This window comes from Oncorhynchus clarkii, chromosome 25 (genome assembly GCF_045791955.1).
Source record: "Oncorhynchus clarkii lewisi isolate Uvic-CL-2024 chromosome 25, UVic_Ocla_1.0, whole genome shotgun sequence".
NCBI lineage: Eukaryota > Metazoa > Chordata > Actinopteri > Salmoniformes > Salmonidae > Oncorhynchus > Oncorhynchus clarkii.
In genome coordinates, this window is record NC_092171.1 from 25,785,396 (window position 1) to 25,804,848 (window position 19,453).

Consider the following 19,453-nt stretch of genomic DNA (forward strand, 5'->3'; position numbering starts at 1 on the left):
GCTAAGACACAGGTCCAGATGACAGGGCTCTATACATTCAATACAGTGGAGACCCCAGCCTGTGTCCCTGAGAGACAGGCTTCAACAAAGAAGTTGCCAGGTAGGAGAGAGGACATGGTCACCAGAGCAGCTCCCCACAGTGATCATATCAGGGATCCCCTAATGCGAACAAGAGTTTGACTGATCTGGGAAAGAAAGAGAGTGAGAGAGAGAAAAAGAGTAGAGTGGTGAGATAAAGAGAGAGGGAGAGAGGGGCTAAGCCACCTGGGGATGATGAGTGGGGGCTTGATGTGTGTGCGTGTATGTATGTGCTTGTGTGTGCGCATGTGTGCACATACGCGCGTTTGTGTGTATGTTGTGGCTACCACTATGTGTGTGCCTGTGGTGACCCCTGGTCAGGGACTCCTGTAACAGGAGCTCACCTCCGGTTCTCCTGTCTCTCCTCTCAGTGTGCTGTACAGGCACCTGAAGACAGGATTAGCCATTGTGACCCAGCCCCAAAGGTAACAGAGATGCACCTCCGGGGACCGGCCTGAAACACACACTCCCACGTGCTGCAGGCAGAAACCAGCCGGCCGAGGAGAGGTGGCGAGAGATAGAGAGGAAGGATAGACAGGAAGACAGGATGACGGAGGGGAAGGAAGGAGGAGAGGGGAGGATAGAGAAAGAGGTAGGGGGGCTGGAAATACAAACAGAACAAGACACACTAAACAAGGCAAAGATAGGAGGTATAGTGTAGTATCAGTCTGGGTTAAGATGTTGTTGTTGGGGTTTTTGTCACAGTGGGGAAAAACAAAAGCAATGTATAAGAGGATTTTGGGTCCTGAGCTGCGGTAGCGCCCTGGGGTGGCTGAGATTCTGCCTGTGTGGAAATTGACGCCTGTCACTGTGTCTATGATTCACTCCTGTTAGTGTGTGTGTGTGTGTGTGTGTGTGTGTGTGTGTGTGTGTGTGTGTGTGTGTGTGTGTGTGTGTGTGTGTGTGTGTGTGTGTGTGTGTGTGTGTGTGTGTGTGTGTGTGTGTGTGTGTGTGTGTGTGTGTGTGTGTGTGTTCTGCTGTGACGAATGAGCAGCGCTAAATTTTCTCCTGATTATGCGGGTTGCTGGTCTTCTAAACCTCTTTGAACTTGTAATTGCCGCTGGTTTCAATAATGAACATTAAGGAGGGATTCAGAAAAGTGTGGATAATTACAGGTTTTCCCCCCTTCTTACGTCTTCACGCTGGATGAAGAAGAGGAGGTAAAGGAGGAGGAGGCGGAGGAGGTAGAGGAGGAGAAGAAACAGGGAGAGGAGGAGGTGCAGGGTTGCGAGGCATACGGTGGCACGCCAGGCTCTCTTTATCTAAATAATTGTACAAGCTCGGTTTATGAGCTTTAGCGAGAGGCTTTTTGTGTGTGAGTCGCACCAGCCCTGGGGATATAGGTGACTAGCTCTCTCTCCCCCACGATCAATATTCACACAGATTCACATCTGGAGCCAAGGCCTGCTCGACTTAGATTTGGATTTATTTATTTTTTTTTCTTTGATTCCCTTTCTTCCCTTCCTTCTTTCTTCTATCCCCTTCCCCTTCTTTCTTGGGCAGCTGGGCTATTTTTTGATACGGCGGGTGGCGGGGCTTCGTATCGTATGCGCTCATCTGTGTAGCCTCTGATCTTAGTAGATGTGGCCGCCAACAAGCCAGCCTCTGAACTAGGCCTGCTCAATGGATAACAGATACATACCTACACCTACACACACGCTCAGATTCACATGGCCTTACGGTTCTATGGATGGACCAATGAATTGTGTGTAAAGGGGTGGCATATGGGGAATGGCTATAAAATTCAGTCAAAAAAGTGGCAGGGGGAGAAAACCACAAGAAATTGACCTACACTCTCAGTTTCCCTCCTTCACATGACAATGATAGTAAAAAGCTTAAGGCGCACCTTAATTTTAGGAAAAAAATAATTCATCACAAAACCATCTGATATTGCCAACTCCTTTAATCATTTTTTAATTCGCAAGATTAGCAAATGTAGGCATGACATGCCTGCAACAAACGTTGACACTACACCCAAGTACATCTGACAAGTATTGTCATTTTAAAATCCGTAAAGTGAGTGTGGAAGAGGTGAAAAAATGTGTGTTGTCTATCAACAATGACAAGCCGCCAGGGTCTGAGAACTTGGATGGAAAATTACTGGGGAAAATAGCGGACGATATTTCCACTCTTATTTGCCATATTTTTTTTATTTAAGCCTACTAGAAAGTGTGTGCCTCCCAGGCTTGGAGGAAGCAAAAGTAATTCCTCTACCCAAGAATAGTAAATCCCCCTTTACTGGCTCAAATAGCTGACTAATCAGTCTGTTACCAACCCTTGGTAAACTTTTGGAAAAAGTTGTGTTTGACCAGATACAATGCTATTTTACAGTAAACAAATTGACAACAAACTTACAGCATGCTTATAGAGAAGGACATTCAACAAGCACTTTAAAAAAATGACTAATGATTGTCTGAGAGAAATTGACGAGGGGTCTGTTTGTGGGGTCTGTTTTTTTAGACTTCAGTGCGGCTTTTGACATGATCGATCATAGTCTGCTGCTGGAAAATGTGGATAAAGAGTTACCTGTCTAACTGAACACAGAGGGTGTTCTTTAACGGAAGCCTCTCCAACATAATTCCCCAGGACAGCTGTCTAGGCCCCTTACTTTTTTCAATCTTTACTAATGACCTGCCACTGGCTTTGTGTCTATGTATGCAGATGACTCAACACTATTACATGTCAGCTACTACAGCGACTGAAATGACTGCAATACTTAATAACAAAGAGCTGCAGTTAGTTCAGAGTGGGTGGCAAGGAATAAGTTAGTCCTAAATATTTATACAACTAGAAGCATTGTATTTGAGAAAAATCATTCCCTAAACCCTAAACCTCAACTAAATCTTGTAATAAATAATGTGGAAATGTAACAAGTTGAGGTGACTAAACTGCTTGGCGTAACCCTGGATTCTAAACTGTCATGGTCAAAACATATTGATACCACAGTAGCTAAGATGGGTAGAAGTCTGTCTTTAATAAAGCTCTGCTCTACCTTCTAAAACAACGCTATCAACAAGGCAGGTCCTGCAGGTCCTACAGGCCCTAGTTTTGTCGCATCTGGACTACTGTTCAGATGTGTGGTCAGGTGCCACAAAAAGTGACTCGGGCAGCATGGCTGGCCCTTGGGTGTACATAGAGAGATAATATTAATAATACACGTGCCAATCTCTCATGGGTCAATGTGGAGGAGAGATTGACTTCATCACTACTTGTATTTATGAGGTATTAACATGTTGAATGTATCGAGCTGTCTGTTTGAACTACTGGCGCACAGCTCAGACGCCCCATTCATACCCCACAAAACATGCCACAAGTAGTCTCTTCACAGTCCCCAAGTGCAGAACAGACTATGGGAGGTGCACAGTACTACATAGAGCCATGACTACATGGAACTCTATTCCACATCAAGTAACTGATGCAGCAGTAAAAAAATCATTTAAAAAAACAGATAAAAATAAACTTTATGGAACAGCGAGGACTGTGAAGCAACACAAACATAAGCACAGACACATGCAAACACACAAACGTACACATGGATTTTGTACTGAAGATATGTGGTGGTGTTGGAGTAGCGGCCTGAGGGCACACAGTGTGTTGTGAAATATGTGAATGTACTGTAATGTTTTTAAAATTGTATAAACTGCCTTAATTTTGCTGGACCCCAGGAAGAGTAGCTGCTTGGATTGTATGAAACTGTACTTCCTGGTGTCAAAAGAGTCTGCCAGCCATATTATTGAATGGGAAAAATGAAGATGGGAAGAGCGCAAGGGGAGTTGAGGTGAGAACGAGAGGCTTGGCTCCTAGTTATAAGGAACCCACTGTGAAGGAATCCCCTGTCTGGAATAAGCACATAGCAAAAGAAAAGCAACAGAGGGGAGGGAAAAGGTAGAGAGGAAAATCACACAACAAAATGTCATGGTGGAAAAAGTACCCAATTGTAAAAGTGAAAGTCACCCAGTAAAATAATCCTTGAGTAAAAGTATAAAAGTATTTAAGTAAAATATACTTCAGTATCAAAAGTAAAAGTAAAAGTACAAATCATTTCAAATACCTTATAATGAGCAAATCAGATGGAGCCATATTATTGTTTCATTTATTTGAATGAAAGCCATTGGCATACTCCAACACTCAGACATAATTTTTCAAACGAAGCATGTGTGTTTAGTGAGTCCGCCAGATCAGATGCAGTAGGGATGACCAGGGATGTTGTCTGTTTAGTGAGTCTGCCAGATCAGATGCAGAAGGAAGACCAGGGATGTTGTCTGTTTAGTGAGTCTGCCAGATCAGATGCAGAAGGAAGACCAGGGATGTTGTCTGTTTAGTGAGTCTGCGAAATCAGATGCAGAAGGAAGACCAGGGATGTTGTCTGTTTAGTGAGTCTGCCAGATCAGATGCAGAAGGAAGACCAGGGATGTTGTCTGTTTAGTGAGTCAGCGAAATCAGATGCAGAAGGAAGACCAGGGATGTTGTCTTGATAAGAGTGTGAATTGGACCCTTTATCTGTCCTGCTAAGCATCCAAAATGTAACTACTTTTGGGTGTCAGGGAAAATGTATGGAGCAAAAAGTTAATAATTGTCTTAAGGAAGGTAGTGAAGTGAAAGTAAAAGTTGTCAGAAACATAAATAGTCAAGTAAGGTACAGATACCCCTAAAAACTACCTAAGCACTACTTTAAAAATGTTTACTTTCCACCACGGACAAAACGCCAGGAGTGGGATTTGGTCCCAAACCAAACAGAGAAACAGCACCGGGTCTGTTTTTGATTTGTGCCCTATTCCCCCATCCTTCAACCTCCCCCTCCTCACCCTCCCCTCTCAACTTTCCCCATCCTCCTCCTCCTCCTCCTTCAACCTCCCCCTCCTCACCCTCCCCTCTCAACTTTCCCCATCCTCCTCCTCCTCCTCCTTCAACCTCCCCCTCCTCACCCCTCCCCTCTCAACCTTCCCCATCCTCCTCCCTCAACCTCCTCCCTCCTTACCCTTTAGCCTGGTTTCCTACTTCCATGTTCGTGCTGCTCCTTTCTCCCTGCATTCCCCTTCTCCTGGTATTCGCTGAATATCAAAGGGGGGTTCTGTGCCTGCAGCTCAGAAGCAGCTAAACTACAGTATCTCATTTAGCTGGTCACCACTAACCCAACACACCACCGACCGCTGATTCAACTGACTGATAGCCTGTAGGGGGCTTTTCCTATTTTCCTATTTTCCCACAAACCCCCTCTGGCCTGAGCATGAGGCGTGGAACAGAGGAGGGTGTGATAGGGGAGAGGGAAGACAGGGTGAGGTTGGGAGAAGGAGAGGTCTGGGAAAATTACTCTCTGAGAAGATTTAAAAGCCTCAAACACATTCTTCTAACACAATCTGCAATGGAGTACAAAAAACCAGGACAAGGAAAACCTCAGATAATCTGGGCCTCTCCATCTGTACCAGTGCCTGTCTTGGTTTTGAGTTTTCTCACAATGGGGCACCATGTGTATACTGTATCGCAGATTGCCCTCCCTCCTCCTCCCCAGTCCATTACATCATACACTTTTGTGTCCCAAAGCGTCAGCTAGGCCTGGCCTTAGCCAATGGATCAATGTTATGACTGCAGCAGTGGGTTAGGTCAGTGTGAGGGAGGGAGGGTTGAGGGGGTAGCTGAGGCCTGTTCTCGCTGAAGCATGAGGTCTTAGAGGAGAGGAGTATCCAGCTATGGAGCAGTAGTTTATGAATCCTCACTCCACAGGCTCTCCTCTGTTTGTCTTCTGTTCAGGTCAGGGCATGTGCAGTCACCTCGACAGGGGGCCAACAAGGGCTGACTATGGGCCCCTGGTCATGCACAGAGAAGTCCTTGGCACTATAAACACCCATCTGAATGAACATCAGATATCCAATGGCTTCTCTTTAAGAGCTGCATCTTCATTAAAGATGTACTGGACTAGCTTTAGTTTCCGAGTGGGGCTCTGCATCTCAATGCTAGAGGTGTCACTACAGACCCTGGTTCCACTCCAGGCTGTATCACAACCAGCTGTGATTGGGAGTCCCATAGGGCGGTGCACTATTGGCCCAGTGTCGTCCGGGTTAGGGTTTGGCCGGGGTAGGCCGTCATTGTTAATAAGAATTTGTTCTTAACTAAATTGCAGAGTTAAATAATAGTTACAAAAAACAAGCAAATTATGTTAGAAATTGGGGAATTTACGCAACAATTCAAACTTCTCAAATATGATTTTCTTTAAGTTCAGTGGCTGCAAAAATCAACAGTAACATACATACATGGGCCCCTTCAGGATCCACTTGTTGTCCTTTTATTGTTGTTATGGAGTGTTGTTTTTCTGTTGGCAGGCGCTGCAGAGTTTCACATGGCTTAATCACCTCCAAACAGTGTGAACAACGTGTTGTAAACATCTCCTTAGCGAAAGGACTCATTTCTGCTACTTCATTAAACAAGGAGCATTTAGGCATGAATAGCAGGCCGGTGCATTAACAATAGGGAGGGAGGGAGGGAAGAAAGGAAGGGGGAGAGGGAGAAGGAATGAGACGCTGTCCTCACAACAGCCTGTTAATACCAGGTAGGGTAAACTCGAATAAACAGCATACAACACTGTTTATCTAGAAAGCAAATGAGGAACTATGTGAGACACCGACACATACACACAGCAGGTGTTAAACAACTGCAACAGTGCTGTGCTGTATTCTGTGTTCTCCATGGCTGTGAGCCTGGATTGTCAATCTGTGAAGTGGAACTATGACAGATCTGGATTAAGGTGGCCAAGTGAAAAGGTCTGATGTCAGGGCGGGAAACAATGCATGGCTGTTATTCCCTAAACCTGTGGAGCAGCCAGCTAAGCACTACAGGGCTGTGTGTATCATAAACCTGTGGAGCAGCCAGCTAAGCACTACAGGGCTGTGTGTATCATAAACCTGTGGAGCAGCCAGCTAAGCACTTACAGGGCTGTGTGTATCATAAACCTGTGGAGCAGCCAGCTAAGCACTACAGGGCTGTGTGTATCATAAACCTGTGGAGCAGCCAGCTAAGCACTACAGGGCTGTGTGTATCATAAACCTGTGGAGCAGCCAGCTAAGCACTACAGGGCTGTGTGTATCATAAACCTGTGGAGCAGCCAGCTAAGCACTACAGGGCTGTGTGTATCATAAACCTGTGGAGCAGCCAGCTAAGCACTTACAGGGCTGTGTGTATCATAAACCTGTGGAGCAGCCAGCTAAGCACTACAGGGCTGTGTGTATCATAGAAAAGGCTCTGTCAATTACGACACACAAACACCACTGGGAATTAGTGTAAAAAGACTCATGAAATGAAACAACCAAACATGAAACAACATGAAACAACCAAAGGTTGATGTGGCTTGTCATACAGCCTAACAGAAGGGGGGTCACTGGATACCGCCTTCTAAACTTTCTGGGAGTTTTTTCTCTCTCCTCTTGTGAAAAAAATATTTATTGTTCTTGTAAATTCCTAGAAAACTATAATCTGCAAGTCAACAAGCATTTCCTATAATTGAAATGAAAACACTTGGGTTTAGTTTTTGGGTCTAGTTTTTGGTTGTCATGGGTTTGTCTTCTGGTGGAAGGTTTAGTTCTGTGTCTTTATCGATGGGGACTGACTGGCCATGCGGTGGCTTCCCATCTTCACAGGCCCATGTTTGAACAAGGCGAGTGATGAACAGATGGTTTGTGTCCTCGTTCCAGGGTGGCCGACCTGATCAGCGTTAGTTAGAGGAACACACTATGGAACAAAAGTTCCTACCTCAGCAAACCTGAAACTTAATTTCACTCATTATCCTTTACTTCAGTGATTTCCAAAACACTGCCATTCTCCTCTCGCTTCACTTTTGTTTTGTAAACTTCAGGCAGAGATAGAGACTCCATATATGGTGACACTCTTTCTTATAGGCACATAAGCCTGGGGGCATGTGGTATGTGAAAGCACACGCATACACACTTGGGGAGGGGGGGGGGGGGGGGGGGGGGGGCATGCAGCGGTGGTGAACCAAACTGTCGCCTGGGTTGCCATGGGTGACTGGAGAACTGACTTCTGGGCTACATGGCAAACGAGCACATGACAGATTGGGCCTCCTTCAGTCCAGAACCTATGTGACCCCTTAAGAACCCCCATCAACCCCCCCTTCACCCCCCTCCTGAACCTCACAAGACACAAGACAACCTCGCTGAGAAGAGAAAAGGCAACCCCTACCGTCCAGTGAATACCAGGGCAGCAGGAAACATACTCTTTATCCCATATAAACAGAAAACATCATGTCCAATTTAAGTGGAAAAGAAATTGTATAGGCGAACAAAATCAGGAATAGACAGCTTTAAAAACAGTGCTGTAAAATGAGAACTGTTTTGTATTTCAAACTGTTTGCGGATGTGGGGTGTACCAGTGAAATGGCACTAACAGTGGCCATAACAATACACATGGATTAGACAGACAGACAGACAGACAGACAGACAGACAGACAGGGAACACTACAGAGAGAGAGAGAGAGTCTGAATGTTTAGTCTACTCAAACACAACTGACGCCCTCTCTTTTTAGTGGGTAGATTAGAGCACATGTTTATCTATTGTGAAAAAGATCCGTTATCAAACTTTGCCAACACTTCCAAGCCCATGTCTCCAGAAGGACCTAGCTAGCCAGGCTATTTTATGTCTCTCCGGTTTACAGAGCCATTCCCCATTGGGGCACGACCTGGGGATGGCACCCGGTCTCCATGGAGACTAATGCTAGGTTGAGGGGGAGAGTGACCGCTGGCCCTGTCTGTTCTGTGTTCGTCTGCTAATGATGTTTGTGATGGCCTACTCATCTACTCATCGCGTCATCACTCTTGTTAAGCTCTATATTAACAGGGTTGATACTATAGTTGACATCTCTCTACCATTGCTGTTGTTGCCTATGTTACCATTGAAAGCCATGTTTGTGTAACCAATTTGCCCTGGATCCCTATATTCAATGGCAGTCACCATGTCACAATGACATGACACTCATGGCATTCTTACCCTGACTTACAGATGTCTTCATACAGACATAATTGTAGGAGATAAAAATATACATGATATAGATCATATCTTCTCAATGGCCCAATAATTATGCTGCTGAGGGGAGGACAGCTCATAATAATGTCTGGAATGGTACCCATGTGTTTGATGTATTTGATACCATTCCCCTGACTCCACAACCAGGCATTACCGCGAGTCTGTCATCCCCAATTAAGGTGCCACCAACCTCCTGTGATAATTATTATTATTATTTTTTTTACTTTTACCTCATTTTCTTCCCAATTTCATGGTATCCAATTGGTAGTTACAGTCTTGTCTCATTGCTGCAACTCTTCCTGTGCTAAGATACCAGTCGATATGCAGCAGGGCTCCATAGAAAACAGAATTCAAAGTAACCCATGTGAAAGTGTTGCATGGCTCTATGGAGGACCATGGGATATATCACTTCCCTTTCAGAGAGCCCAGGGGAGCAATACACCTGGCTTAGCAGCTTAACAGCATTTCCCCAAACACCCCGGCCAAAGGGTGCACGGCCCAGCACAAAACCTGAGACGCTTGATGCCTGCCTGAGAGGGCAACTCCTTCCTTCACAGACTGCATCACTCTCTCTCTCTCTCGCTCTCCCAATCTCTCTCTCTCTCTCTCAACCTCTCTCTCTGTCTCTTTCTCTCTCACACACTCACTCACTCACTAGTCCCACTAGGTCTGCTCCTGAGGTCCCCTATTTATTTTTATAGGTGTTTGAGGGATTAGATTAGTCAAAAGACAAGGCCAGGTCCAGAGTGGTATCTTTGTATCTTAGCGCTTCCTGTTTTCATTGCCTAGTCGACCCTTGTCTTAGCAATGTCTAGTGGGGCCTAACAGAGGGCTAGCAGGGAGCTACAAAAGAGGAAGGCTGAGGGCGCCAAAAGGCTAATTAAGATAACTCAAGAGTTTGTCTTCGCCAAACAAAGGGGCAGCCCCCTTACTACTATGGAAAACCTCCCAGCTAGCAGTTAGCCTAGCAACACAACCTCACTCTCTGTCTGTCTATCTCACCCTGTCTGTCTTCTCTTCTCTCCTTAGAGCCTTCCTCCAGTTTCTCCCTCCCTCTCGTCCCCTTTCTGCCTCCATGCCTTTGAAGCGCAGTTGACCATTTTACCCCTAACGGTGAAGTTTACCTTTCTGATAACATAATCTCCCTGTAATATTGAAAAGCTTATACCAACAGTCTGGGATTTCCCTTCCCTTAATGTGACTGGAAGACATCCAGAAACTCAGACAGAAGGAGGGAGAGAAAGGGAGGGAGGGGTGGGGGGAGAGCCTGTCTCTGGCCCTCTACTACCGGCTTATGCCAGCTGATCTCTCCAGCAGTTTGCCAATTCCACCGGGGACATTAAAAGATGCCAGCTCGCGTGCTTTCTGCTGCTAGATGAATACATGCATGAAAGAGGCTGGGCTTATCACAATAACTCTATAGAATAATTGCTGGCGTATTCATTACATACAGAAGATATCAGATCTCGGCTGCCGCACACAAAACGCTGCGCTTCATTCTCCCTGGGCTGACTGAAGGCCGACGGATGGCCGGTGAAGGACTGAGGGGCAAGTGCCAATTGAAGAAAGACTATTTTCCATATCTGACTGTGATGAAGAAAGCCGCCCTGTGATTTCTCCCATGAGAGTGTGAGGTCAGGGGGAACCCAGGAGGGGGGGTGAGGCTGGGGAGGGGAGGGAGGGAGGGGAGGGGGATGCGATTTAGTTATAATACTGAATCCAAAAGCCAACAATTGTTACTATTGGCCTGTGTTGTTTTTCGCGATGTGAAGGGGGTCCCGTCCTTTTGAGCTCTTTCAGAATAGGTGACAATGGCTGGATGTTGAGAACATATGTAGGAGACCCCTGTGGTCGCTCTCATGGAGGAGAAGCTAGCATGCTGGAGAAAATACAAGCCCCGCTCCCTTTCACTCTCTGCCTCAGTTAATGAATGTGTGAATGGCAGAATGCCGCAATAGGCCATTCAGGGGCCAAAGTCCCCATGAATTCACCCCAGCACAAACGCATCCTTAAATGGAAAATACATTTGCTTAACAAATTAAAAGAAAAGGTGAATGAGTGTGTATGTGTGTGAGTGTGTATGTGTGTGAGTGTGTATGGGTTGGGGGGCTAGAGTAGAGTAGAGGGGGATAATTCAATTAGCCCTCTTTCTCTAAGAAAAAAAGATGAAGCTAGGTTAAAAGGGAGGGATTATTGCTTGTATAAGACTGGCCTGGTTGTCTCACAAAACAGACAAATAAAGATTTGAGAAAACATCTAAAAGCAGGAGAGGTAATGAAGGAGAGTGGGAAAAGAGGAGTCTTAAAAGCTCTACTTCTCTGAATTTAAAAAAATGCCCCTGGACTCGATCTATTGGGATTTCTTTTCCTTCTCCCCTTTCCACTCTTTCAATTTAATTAAAAAAAATTGTAAAGGAAATTGCTGGAGAGGCTGCAAAGCCTTCTGTGTTTCTTTCTCTCCTTTTTTGGAGCAGGGAAACGTTGGAACTGTGAGAGACCTACAATCGGGCATTCCTCAAGTCACCAAGAAAGATGCCTAATGATCCCTCAATAAAGCGAGAAATTTCTAATTAGTACAAGCACACCAAATTAACCAGGAGACGTGTGTGTGTGTGTGTGTGTGTGTGTGTGTGTGTGTGTGTGTGTGTGTCTGTCTGTCTAACCACCATGTTAAGTGGCTCAAAGAAGGCCTCCAAAATGTTCACCCCTTTTTTCCCCCCTCTTCCCTTCTTCACCCATTAAACTATCGTCCGACTTCATCTCATGTCGGGCGAAAGAAGAGGGGATCTTTTTGTATTAGTTTTTTCTCTCCCTCACACACGCAGTCAGCTTTCAAATGAAGCCCATTCTATTCTGTGGGTTGGGGAGAAATATCCAGCCTAGGAGATGTAGCATAGCCATGAACATCAGTAAAAACATTAAGATAATGATGAGAATAATAAGCACTGTGCTTTGCTGCGTTGCCGTGAGGCTAATGGCTGTGCTGCTGCAGTACCATTGCTCCTGAATAGATCAAAGTGATTAAATCACTCCTGATTATCTCTGACCAATATTTAATGGATTTACAGCCCTTTCAATTAGGCTGTATTTGCTGGCTGTATTTGCTGGTTAGGTAATCAGGGGGGCAGAGGCTTTGGGAAACGCGGGCAATGGGGGTACAGCAGGGGGCACCTGACCCTCTTAAGTGAGAGGGTCAGGATCATCCTAGGGTTCTGACCTGCCCTGGCTCCCTCTCTCACTCTTCTTCTCCATTCACCCCCTCCCCCCTTCTACTATCACTCTGTCCGTTCTAACAAGTCCACATGGTCAGCATGCACCAGCTTGTGTGTCCCTTCCACCTCCCTGTCCAAATCAATACAGACCTCTGCTCTGATAATGTCCTGACATCATAGAGGGAGGTGGGATATGACCACCCCATCCCTCCCACCTCCCCCCACACACTCCCTTCTCTTTGACCATGCTTCCTGGCTAGCTGCATCACCACACTGCACACACCCGCTCTGTTCAGTGAATCCTGACTTTACAGCAGCAAAACAGGGACCCACCCTACTAATAAGAGTGTGCACACACCCACACGTGCACACACACATGCAAGCACATACACACATAGCCCCCACACCCTCCACCCACACAGACTCATTTCCAAAATGATCCACAGAATCATTGTGTCCTCTGAATAATTCATCCAAGGTGTAGCATCACTCTTTGCCTATTGAAGTGAATGAGCCGTTGTCAGATGTCTGATTTAAGTGTTCGGCAAAGAGAGACCGAAACAAACAAACAAGCTCCTCTGAGCTATGGAAAGCTGCCATCTTAACCTCAAACAGACTGAATGAATATTTGAATGTCTTCTCCATATATATATTTTTTAAATGACCATCAAGAGTGAAAAAAAGCTCCACATTTTAGGTTCATAATTACAATAAAACTGTTATGTGCTCTTCTTGTATTAGATGGATGCCAGTTTGACCCATTTGGGGGCTATTTACAGGATATTCAACAACATGTTTGTGCTGTTAATGCTCAAGACATAAGTGCTATCAAAACATGTCTCTTTTAGTTTTATTTTAATATAAAAAGCAATGCTAACAATGGAGTGACACTGACATAACACACATATAAAACACACACACACACACTTCCCTCTATAAGAATGAACCTGATTCTCATCAAAAACCCTTCCCCATAGCTGTCATTTTAGAATAAACAAAGCGCCAATAGTGCATTGAGAGACAATATCCAGTATGTGACAAACCAGTGGCCAGGACTGCTGACGGCAATGCTACGCTAGACTAGGTGTCAGCTCTACATCCACATCTCTGAGGCTTTTCAGCAGAGCAAACTGGGATGTCTGATTGACTTGATTGAGTTGATCCGAGCGTGAGTGACAGGTGTGTGTGTGTGTGTGTGTGTGTGTGTGTGTGTGTGTGTGTGTGTGTGTGTGTGTGTGTGTGTGTGTGTGTGTGTGTGTGTGTGTGTGTGTGTGTGTGTGTGTGTGTGTGTTTGTGTCTTGTCAGTGTGTGTGTGTGGGAGGGGATGGGGAAGGGTTATCACAGTCGTCAGTTTTGACAAACTTGTTTGGCCAACTCTTCACAAGTTTGCACTGATTTGTGCAGTTAGTGTGTGTGTGTTCATATATGGGTGTTTACGTGTGCTTTGTATGTAATGTCTATACATAGGGAGGGGCAGGTTTGTGTGTGTGTGTGTGTGTGTGTGTGTGTGTGTGTGTGTGTGTGTGTGTGTGTGTATATGTGCATGTGTACATGCGGCAACTTCCCCAAGATGGCCACAAACATCATGAGGGCGTGTCTGTTCCAGCATCTCACGGTTCGTACATGTGAGTGTCTGTGTACGACAGGTGCTCCACTATGTGGGTACTCACCGTGAGATGCTGGAACAGCCACGCCCTCATGATGTTGGTGGCCACCTTGGGGAAGATACCGCGCTTCTTCTGTCTCTTCTTCTCCTTGTCCGGGTCGTCGTCATCACCTGTGCCAGGGGACGCCACGCTGTTCTCTAAACCATCTCCTAGACAGAAACAAGACATAGGTTTAAATAGCAGCCTAGGACAGAAGATGGACCAATAGTAAGCCTGGGCAGTATCAACACAAAGGGGTAGATAGAACCCTAGTAAGCAAAGCCTAATATATATAAGACGCTAATGCCAGCCCAGTGGGTTATCTAAAGTTAGATGGAGGACTATGCCAAAGCCTACTCAGTAGGAGCCTATACCAATGCCTGCACAGAGGTAGTGGGATTTAGGCACAGAAGGATAGGGGTTTACAGTATATAGAAAGTGTCTTAGGTCTCTATTTATGTAGTGTTGTGTTGTCTCTCTTGTGGTGTGTTTTGTCTTCTACTTATATCATATGTTTTATTTTAGTTTCAACACCGCCGCCGTCCCTGCAGGAGGCCTTTTGCCTTTTGGTAGGCCGTCATTGTAAATAAGAATTTGTTCTTAACTGACTTGTCTAGTTGAATAAAGGTTCAACAACTACATTTTAAAAAAACGAGAGGTGAGGTCTTCCACCCAGACCAGCAGAGTGGAATAGATGGACAGTTGTTTTGGTTAGAAGCAGAAACACTTCCCCCTCCAGACGGTTCAGTAGGAGAAAGAAGATGAAAAAACAACAAGAAGGCTTCAGGTTTGGGGCTACATGACCTACATGACTTCCATTAGGACTCATGTCATTCATTCAGTTATATACACAGGTTTGACAGAATGTAATGACTTTTTTTCAGATCCAGAGGGCCTGGATGGACTGAGAAGGGAGTCTTATGAACAAACACACATATACACATGTCCACTCATGCAACAAACCACAGACGTTGAATGTGAATTGAAGTGGGGTGTGCATTGGGCTGGTTCATTGTTGCAGTTCGATGCACATAATGGACTAGAGTCGAACCCCCCCCCCCAGCTTCTTCACCACCATCCTCTCTCCCTCCCTGCGACACCTCCCCCTTCCGCCGCAAGATTAGCATGGCAGGCGGCTCTCTCTCCCTGCATTAATGTCCGACAGTGTTTGATTTCAGGAAGAAAACATTCGCATATCAAGGCAGGCTCTCTCCTTTAAACCGAAGTTTACATCTTTGTATTTTTTCTCTCTCTTCTTCTCTGGACATTAATTGTGTATTAGTAAAAATGATTTACTTTTAACAGTCATAGTTATTTTTTCTTGCCCCCAGGCACAAATGCCTTGAAAGCCTTCCTTGAGGGCATCTAAATAATGGATCAGCAAAACTCCACTAAGGCAGAGAAGAACCCCGACATTCTCAAAATTCAGACTTGCATGTCTTCCTGTTTTTGGGGAGACATCAATCATGGGCACCTATACAAGCCCTAATCTTGCATAAATGTTTGAACTAATAACATTAAAAAAAGAAAGGAAAGAAGAAGGATCCGGCTAGTGGCGTAATCAAAATAAATGAAAAATACAAGGAAATGCAGCGTTAAGGCCTTTCTCCCCCCTCCCCCCTCCTCCTCTCCTCAGTCTCTTCCCCCTTCCACTTATTTTTCCCCCTGTCTGTCTGTCTGTCTGTCTGTCTGTCTGTCTGTCTGTCTGTCTGTCTGTCTGTCTGTCTGTCTGTCTGTCTGCCTGCCTGCCTGCCTGTCTGCCTGCCTGCCTGCCTGTCTGTCTGTCTGTCCGTCTGCCTGCCTGTCTGTCTGTCTGTCTGCTGTGTTTTCCTTCCACATCATTAGCGCAGGAGCCACACAACAGAGGAAAACAGAGAAGTGCCGACTTTGTGCTCCCTCCCTGTGTGGAGCTAAAGAAGCTAGGAGCTCTGAAGGACATGTGGGAATAGGGGACGCGGCACGCCTGGGAGTGTGAAAATTGTAGAATGGGCATTCATTAGCAGCAAATGCCATAAATCCCACGCTAAGTACGAATCCTTGTTCAGGAAAGCCTAAAACAATAAACTGGGGCCTAGACGTAGCGCCTGCCTGACCATGTGTGGCTTCCTGAGAAATGCGACCCAGAAGCAGGGACTAGTCTAACTCCCCCAGTGTTGCTTTCAACTTCAATAACAACACCAGCAACCAGAGTGGACCTCACACTCTTTTGCACTTCACAGTGCTGCCGTTTTTGGTTAAATAATATTAAGATTTAGTCTTTGTATGTTGGGGTATTAGAGTTTTTGTTGTTTTTTGGGAGCTAGTTTCCAAATCAATTTCCTGCTGGGAGTTATCCGGCTCATCCAATAGAGCCACAGTGGGAAAAAGGCTGGCAGATTCATTTTATTGACGTTTCCATTTTCACTGCAATGCGATAGCCTCCCCCTGGCTGGGGCTGGGGCGACCTGTGCGTATTTACAGACTGACCTGTCACTTCATTACCCTGCCTGCTCACTCCCTCCTGCCCCGACCCGCAAGGGAGAAACCAGACTCCCAGGTTTTCAGCATCTCTCTCTCTCTCTCTCTCTCTCTCTCTCTCTCTCTGTCTCTCTCTCTCTCTCTCTCTCTCTCTGTCTCTCTCTCTCTCTCGCTCTCTGTCTGTCTGTCTGTCTGTCTGTCTGTCTGTCTGTCTGTCTGTCTGTCTGTCTGTCTGTCTCTCTGTCTCTCTGTCACTCTCTCTCTTGGTCTCTCTCTGTCTCCCTGTCTTTCTCTTTCACACACTCCTACCATCATACATAGTGTACATATGCATACTGCACGCCAACAGGGGATGTTATATATGAGCTTCTCTTTATGATATACATAGGTAAACATGTAAATATACATCTGCACAATGTGTACACAAACATCGCACACAGGAAGTGGAAAGAATGTGAAGGCTAGCCCAAAGAGATGGAAATAATCAAATAATGAGAGGAGTGAGGGAGGAGAAAGAAAGAAGAAGCGAAGGCCCAACTTACACAACCTCATTACATCTAAAGGAGAGCTGGTGATTTACATCCACCCCCACTGCTTCCGTATGAGTTGGAGATGGAGTGCTGCAGGGCAAATTGTCTCAAACGCTAATGGCTTCTGACTGTTCCCTGGCAACTCTGGCATTTTAACCTGTGTGGATGTGCACTCTGCAAAAAAAAATGGGAGAAAAAAACAAGCGGGACAGGGGAAGCGTCCCATCATCTGCCCGTGTCACACAGATGGGGGATGGCTATTATGAGGCGGGCAGAGGGCCTGGGGGAGGTGCTGGAGCTTAGCCTCAGGCACTTTTCGAAAAGCAGTGCCCTTGGAGACGGAAAAAAGACTCTCACTCTCCCCTCTCCCTCTCTTTCCTCCTTCTCCCTCTCTCTCGCTCTCTCTCGCTATCTCTCTACCCTCTTCTCTCTTGACTTAAAGTGCTCACAATTAAATTATGTTCATGTTTTTATATGCACGGATAGAGAGCAGGGAGCATTATAGGCAGGGAGGAATGACCGGACGCAAAGAGTGAGCGCACGCCAGTAAACAGCCAGGCAGGCACAGAAAACATTACACTCAGATCAGCTCTCTCATCACCAATAGGCAGTTACTAAAAATGCATTCAGATATCTCCCTGCTGGTAAATTGGTCTCAGGTTTGAGCTCATTAACGAGCTGCAATAGGACTGTAAATAAAAATATATTACTGCCACCACCACACTTTGCAAATGTCAGTATGAATAAAAAAAATCCTCATTCAGGGTCTGGGTCTCTGATAACAGGTGAATGCAGAATGGGTGTGATACATTACACTATATCGGGGATGCAGTAGGTGCCAGTGCTGAGAACACTATGAAACCACTAGTTACACATGTTGTGGCCCTATCAATAATACAAGAATGTCCTACCCTACTATTCCAGTACACCCAAACCATTCCTGACTGAGTAATAACTCTTCCAATGATTCAGAAACCACATTCTAAACCACACACTGTGGGGCTTATAAAATAGAGCACACTTATTTGTCCTTAGAGAGTGCAATACTATTATTATACTCATGCAGATTGCTCCTGATAGGGCTGGATGGGCAGCGTGTATGCTTTCAGAGCATGACCAGAGGATTTGCGCTGCTGGGCCCGAGCGTAATGGAGCATGAGTGTGGAGCCAGTAGCTTACAGAGGCTGTGGTTAAAGTGACTAATTACAACCACCCCCCCCCCCCCCCCCCCCCCCCCCCGACTCTGCCACACCGGGGAGGGAGAGAAGGTGAGGTGGAGGACTTTTTGGGGGGTTCCCCAGGGCACTGTGCTCGGCCCATTGGAAATAGTGGGACACAGAGGGAACAGCAGGGGCCATCTCAGCCTCCTTTACCTTGGATCTCCACACTGCCTGGACCTCCACCCTCTTCCCACACCCCTCCACACTGCCTGGACCTCCACACCCTCCCCACACCCCTCCACAATGCCTGGACCTCCACCCTCTTCCCACACCCCTCCACACTGCCTCGACCTCCACCCCCTCCCCACACCCCTCCACACTGCCTGGACCTCCACACCCTCCCCACACCCCTCCACACTACCTGGACCTCCACCCCCTTCCCACACCCCTCCACACTGCCTGGACCTCCACCCCCTCTTCCCACACCCCTCCACACTATCTGGACCTCCACCCCCTCCCCACACCCCTCCACACTACATGGACCTCCACCCCCTCCCCACACCTGTCCACACTGCCTGGACCTCCACCTCCTCCCCACACCCCTCCACACTGCCTGGACCTCCACCCCCTCTTCCCACACCCCTCCACACTATCTGGACCTCCACACCCTCCCCACACCTGTCCACACTGCCTGGACCTCCACCTCCTCCCCACACCCCTCCACACTGTCTGGACCTCCACCCCCTCCCCACACCCCCTTCACCCTCTCTTCACTGCCTGGACCTCCACCTCCTCCCCACACCCCTCCACACTGCCTGAACCTCCACCCCCACACCCCCTTCACCCTCTCTTCACTGCCTGTAACTCCACCTCCTCCCCACCCTCACAGGCCTGGCCAGAGAGAAAAGAGAGAAAAGAAGGGGGATTTAAAGCCTTCTTTTCCCCTTCTTTTTCTCCTCAACTTTTCAGCCGGCATAAGCAGCGTTTAGCACATTCAGTCCCCCAAATGGCTGTGAATGAGGGAAGCAGTGGGGGCTCCTCTTTTGTCCAGGCTTTCCCCATTTTATTTACTCAGGATTTACGCAGGGCCCTCTACAGCACTGGGACCACATGTTCCTGACGCACGCGCACACACACGCGCACGCGCACGCACACACACACGCAGTGCCTCTATTCACACTCCAGCAGGCAGGGGTATGGCTGGCCCTCTGCCCATGGGATTACAGGTTTTCTAGTCCCAACCACATGCTAGCAATATGCGAACACCTCAAATAACAAAACACACACTCCAACATGCCAGCAATATGGAAACACCTCAAATAACAAAACACACACTCCAACATG

The 19,453-nt window shown here is 46.7% G+C and overlaps 1 protein-coding gene across 2 annotated transcripts in view; it reads right to left on the minus strand.

Annotated features, from left to right (window-relative positions):
* Positions 1-19,453, minus strand: part of LOC139383508 (homeobox protein Meis2) — a 122,267-nt gene that overhangs the window by 60,309 nt on the left and 42,505 nt on the right. For both annotated transcript variants that reach the window (XM_071128074.1, XM_071128073.1), the window contains exon 8: positions 13,987-14,132. In XM_071128074.1, coding sequence (XP_070984175.1) covers positions 13,987-14,132 — 146 coding nt within the window. The remainder of the gene's footprint in view (positions 1-13,986; positions 14,133-19,453) is intronic.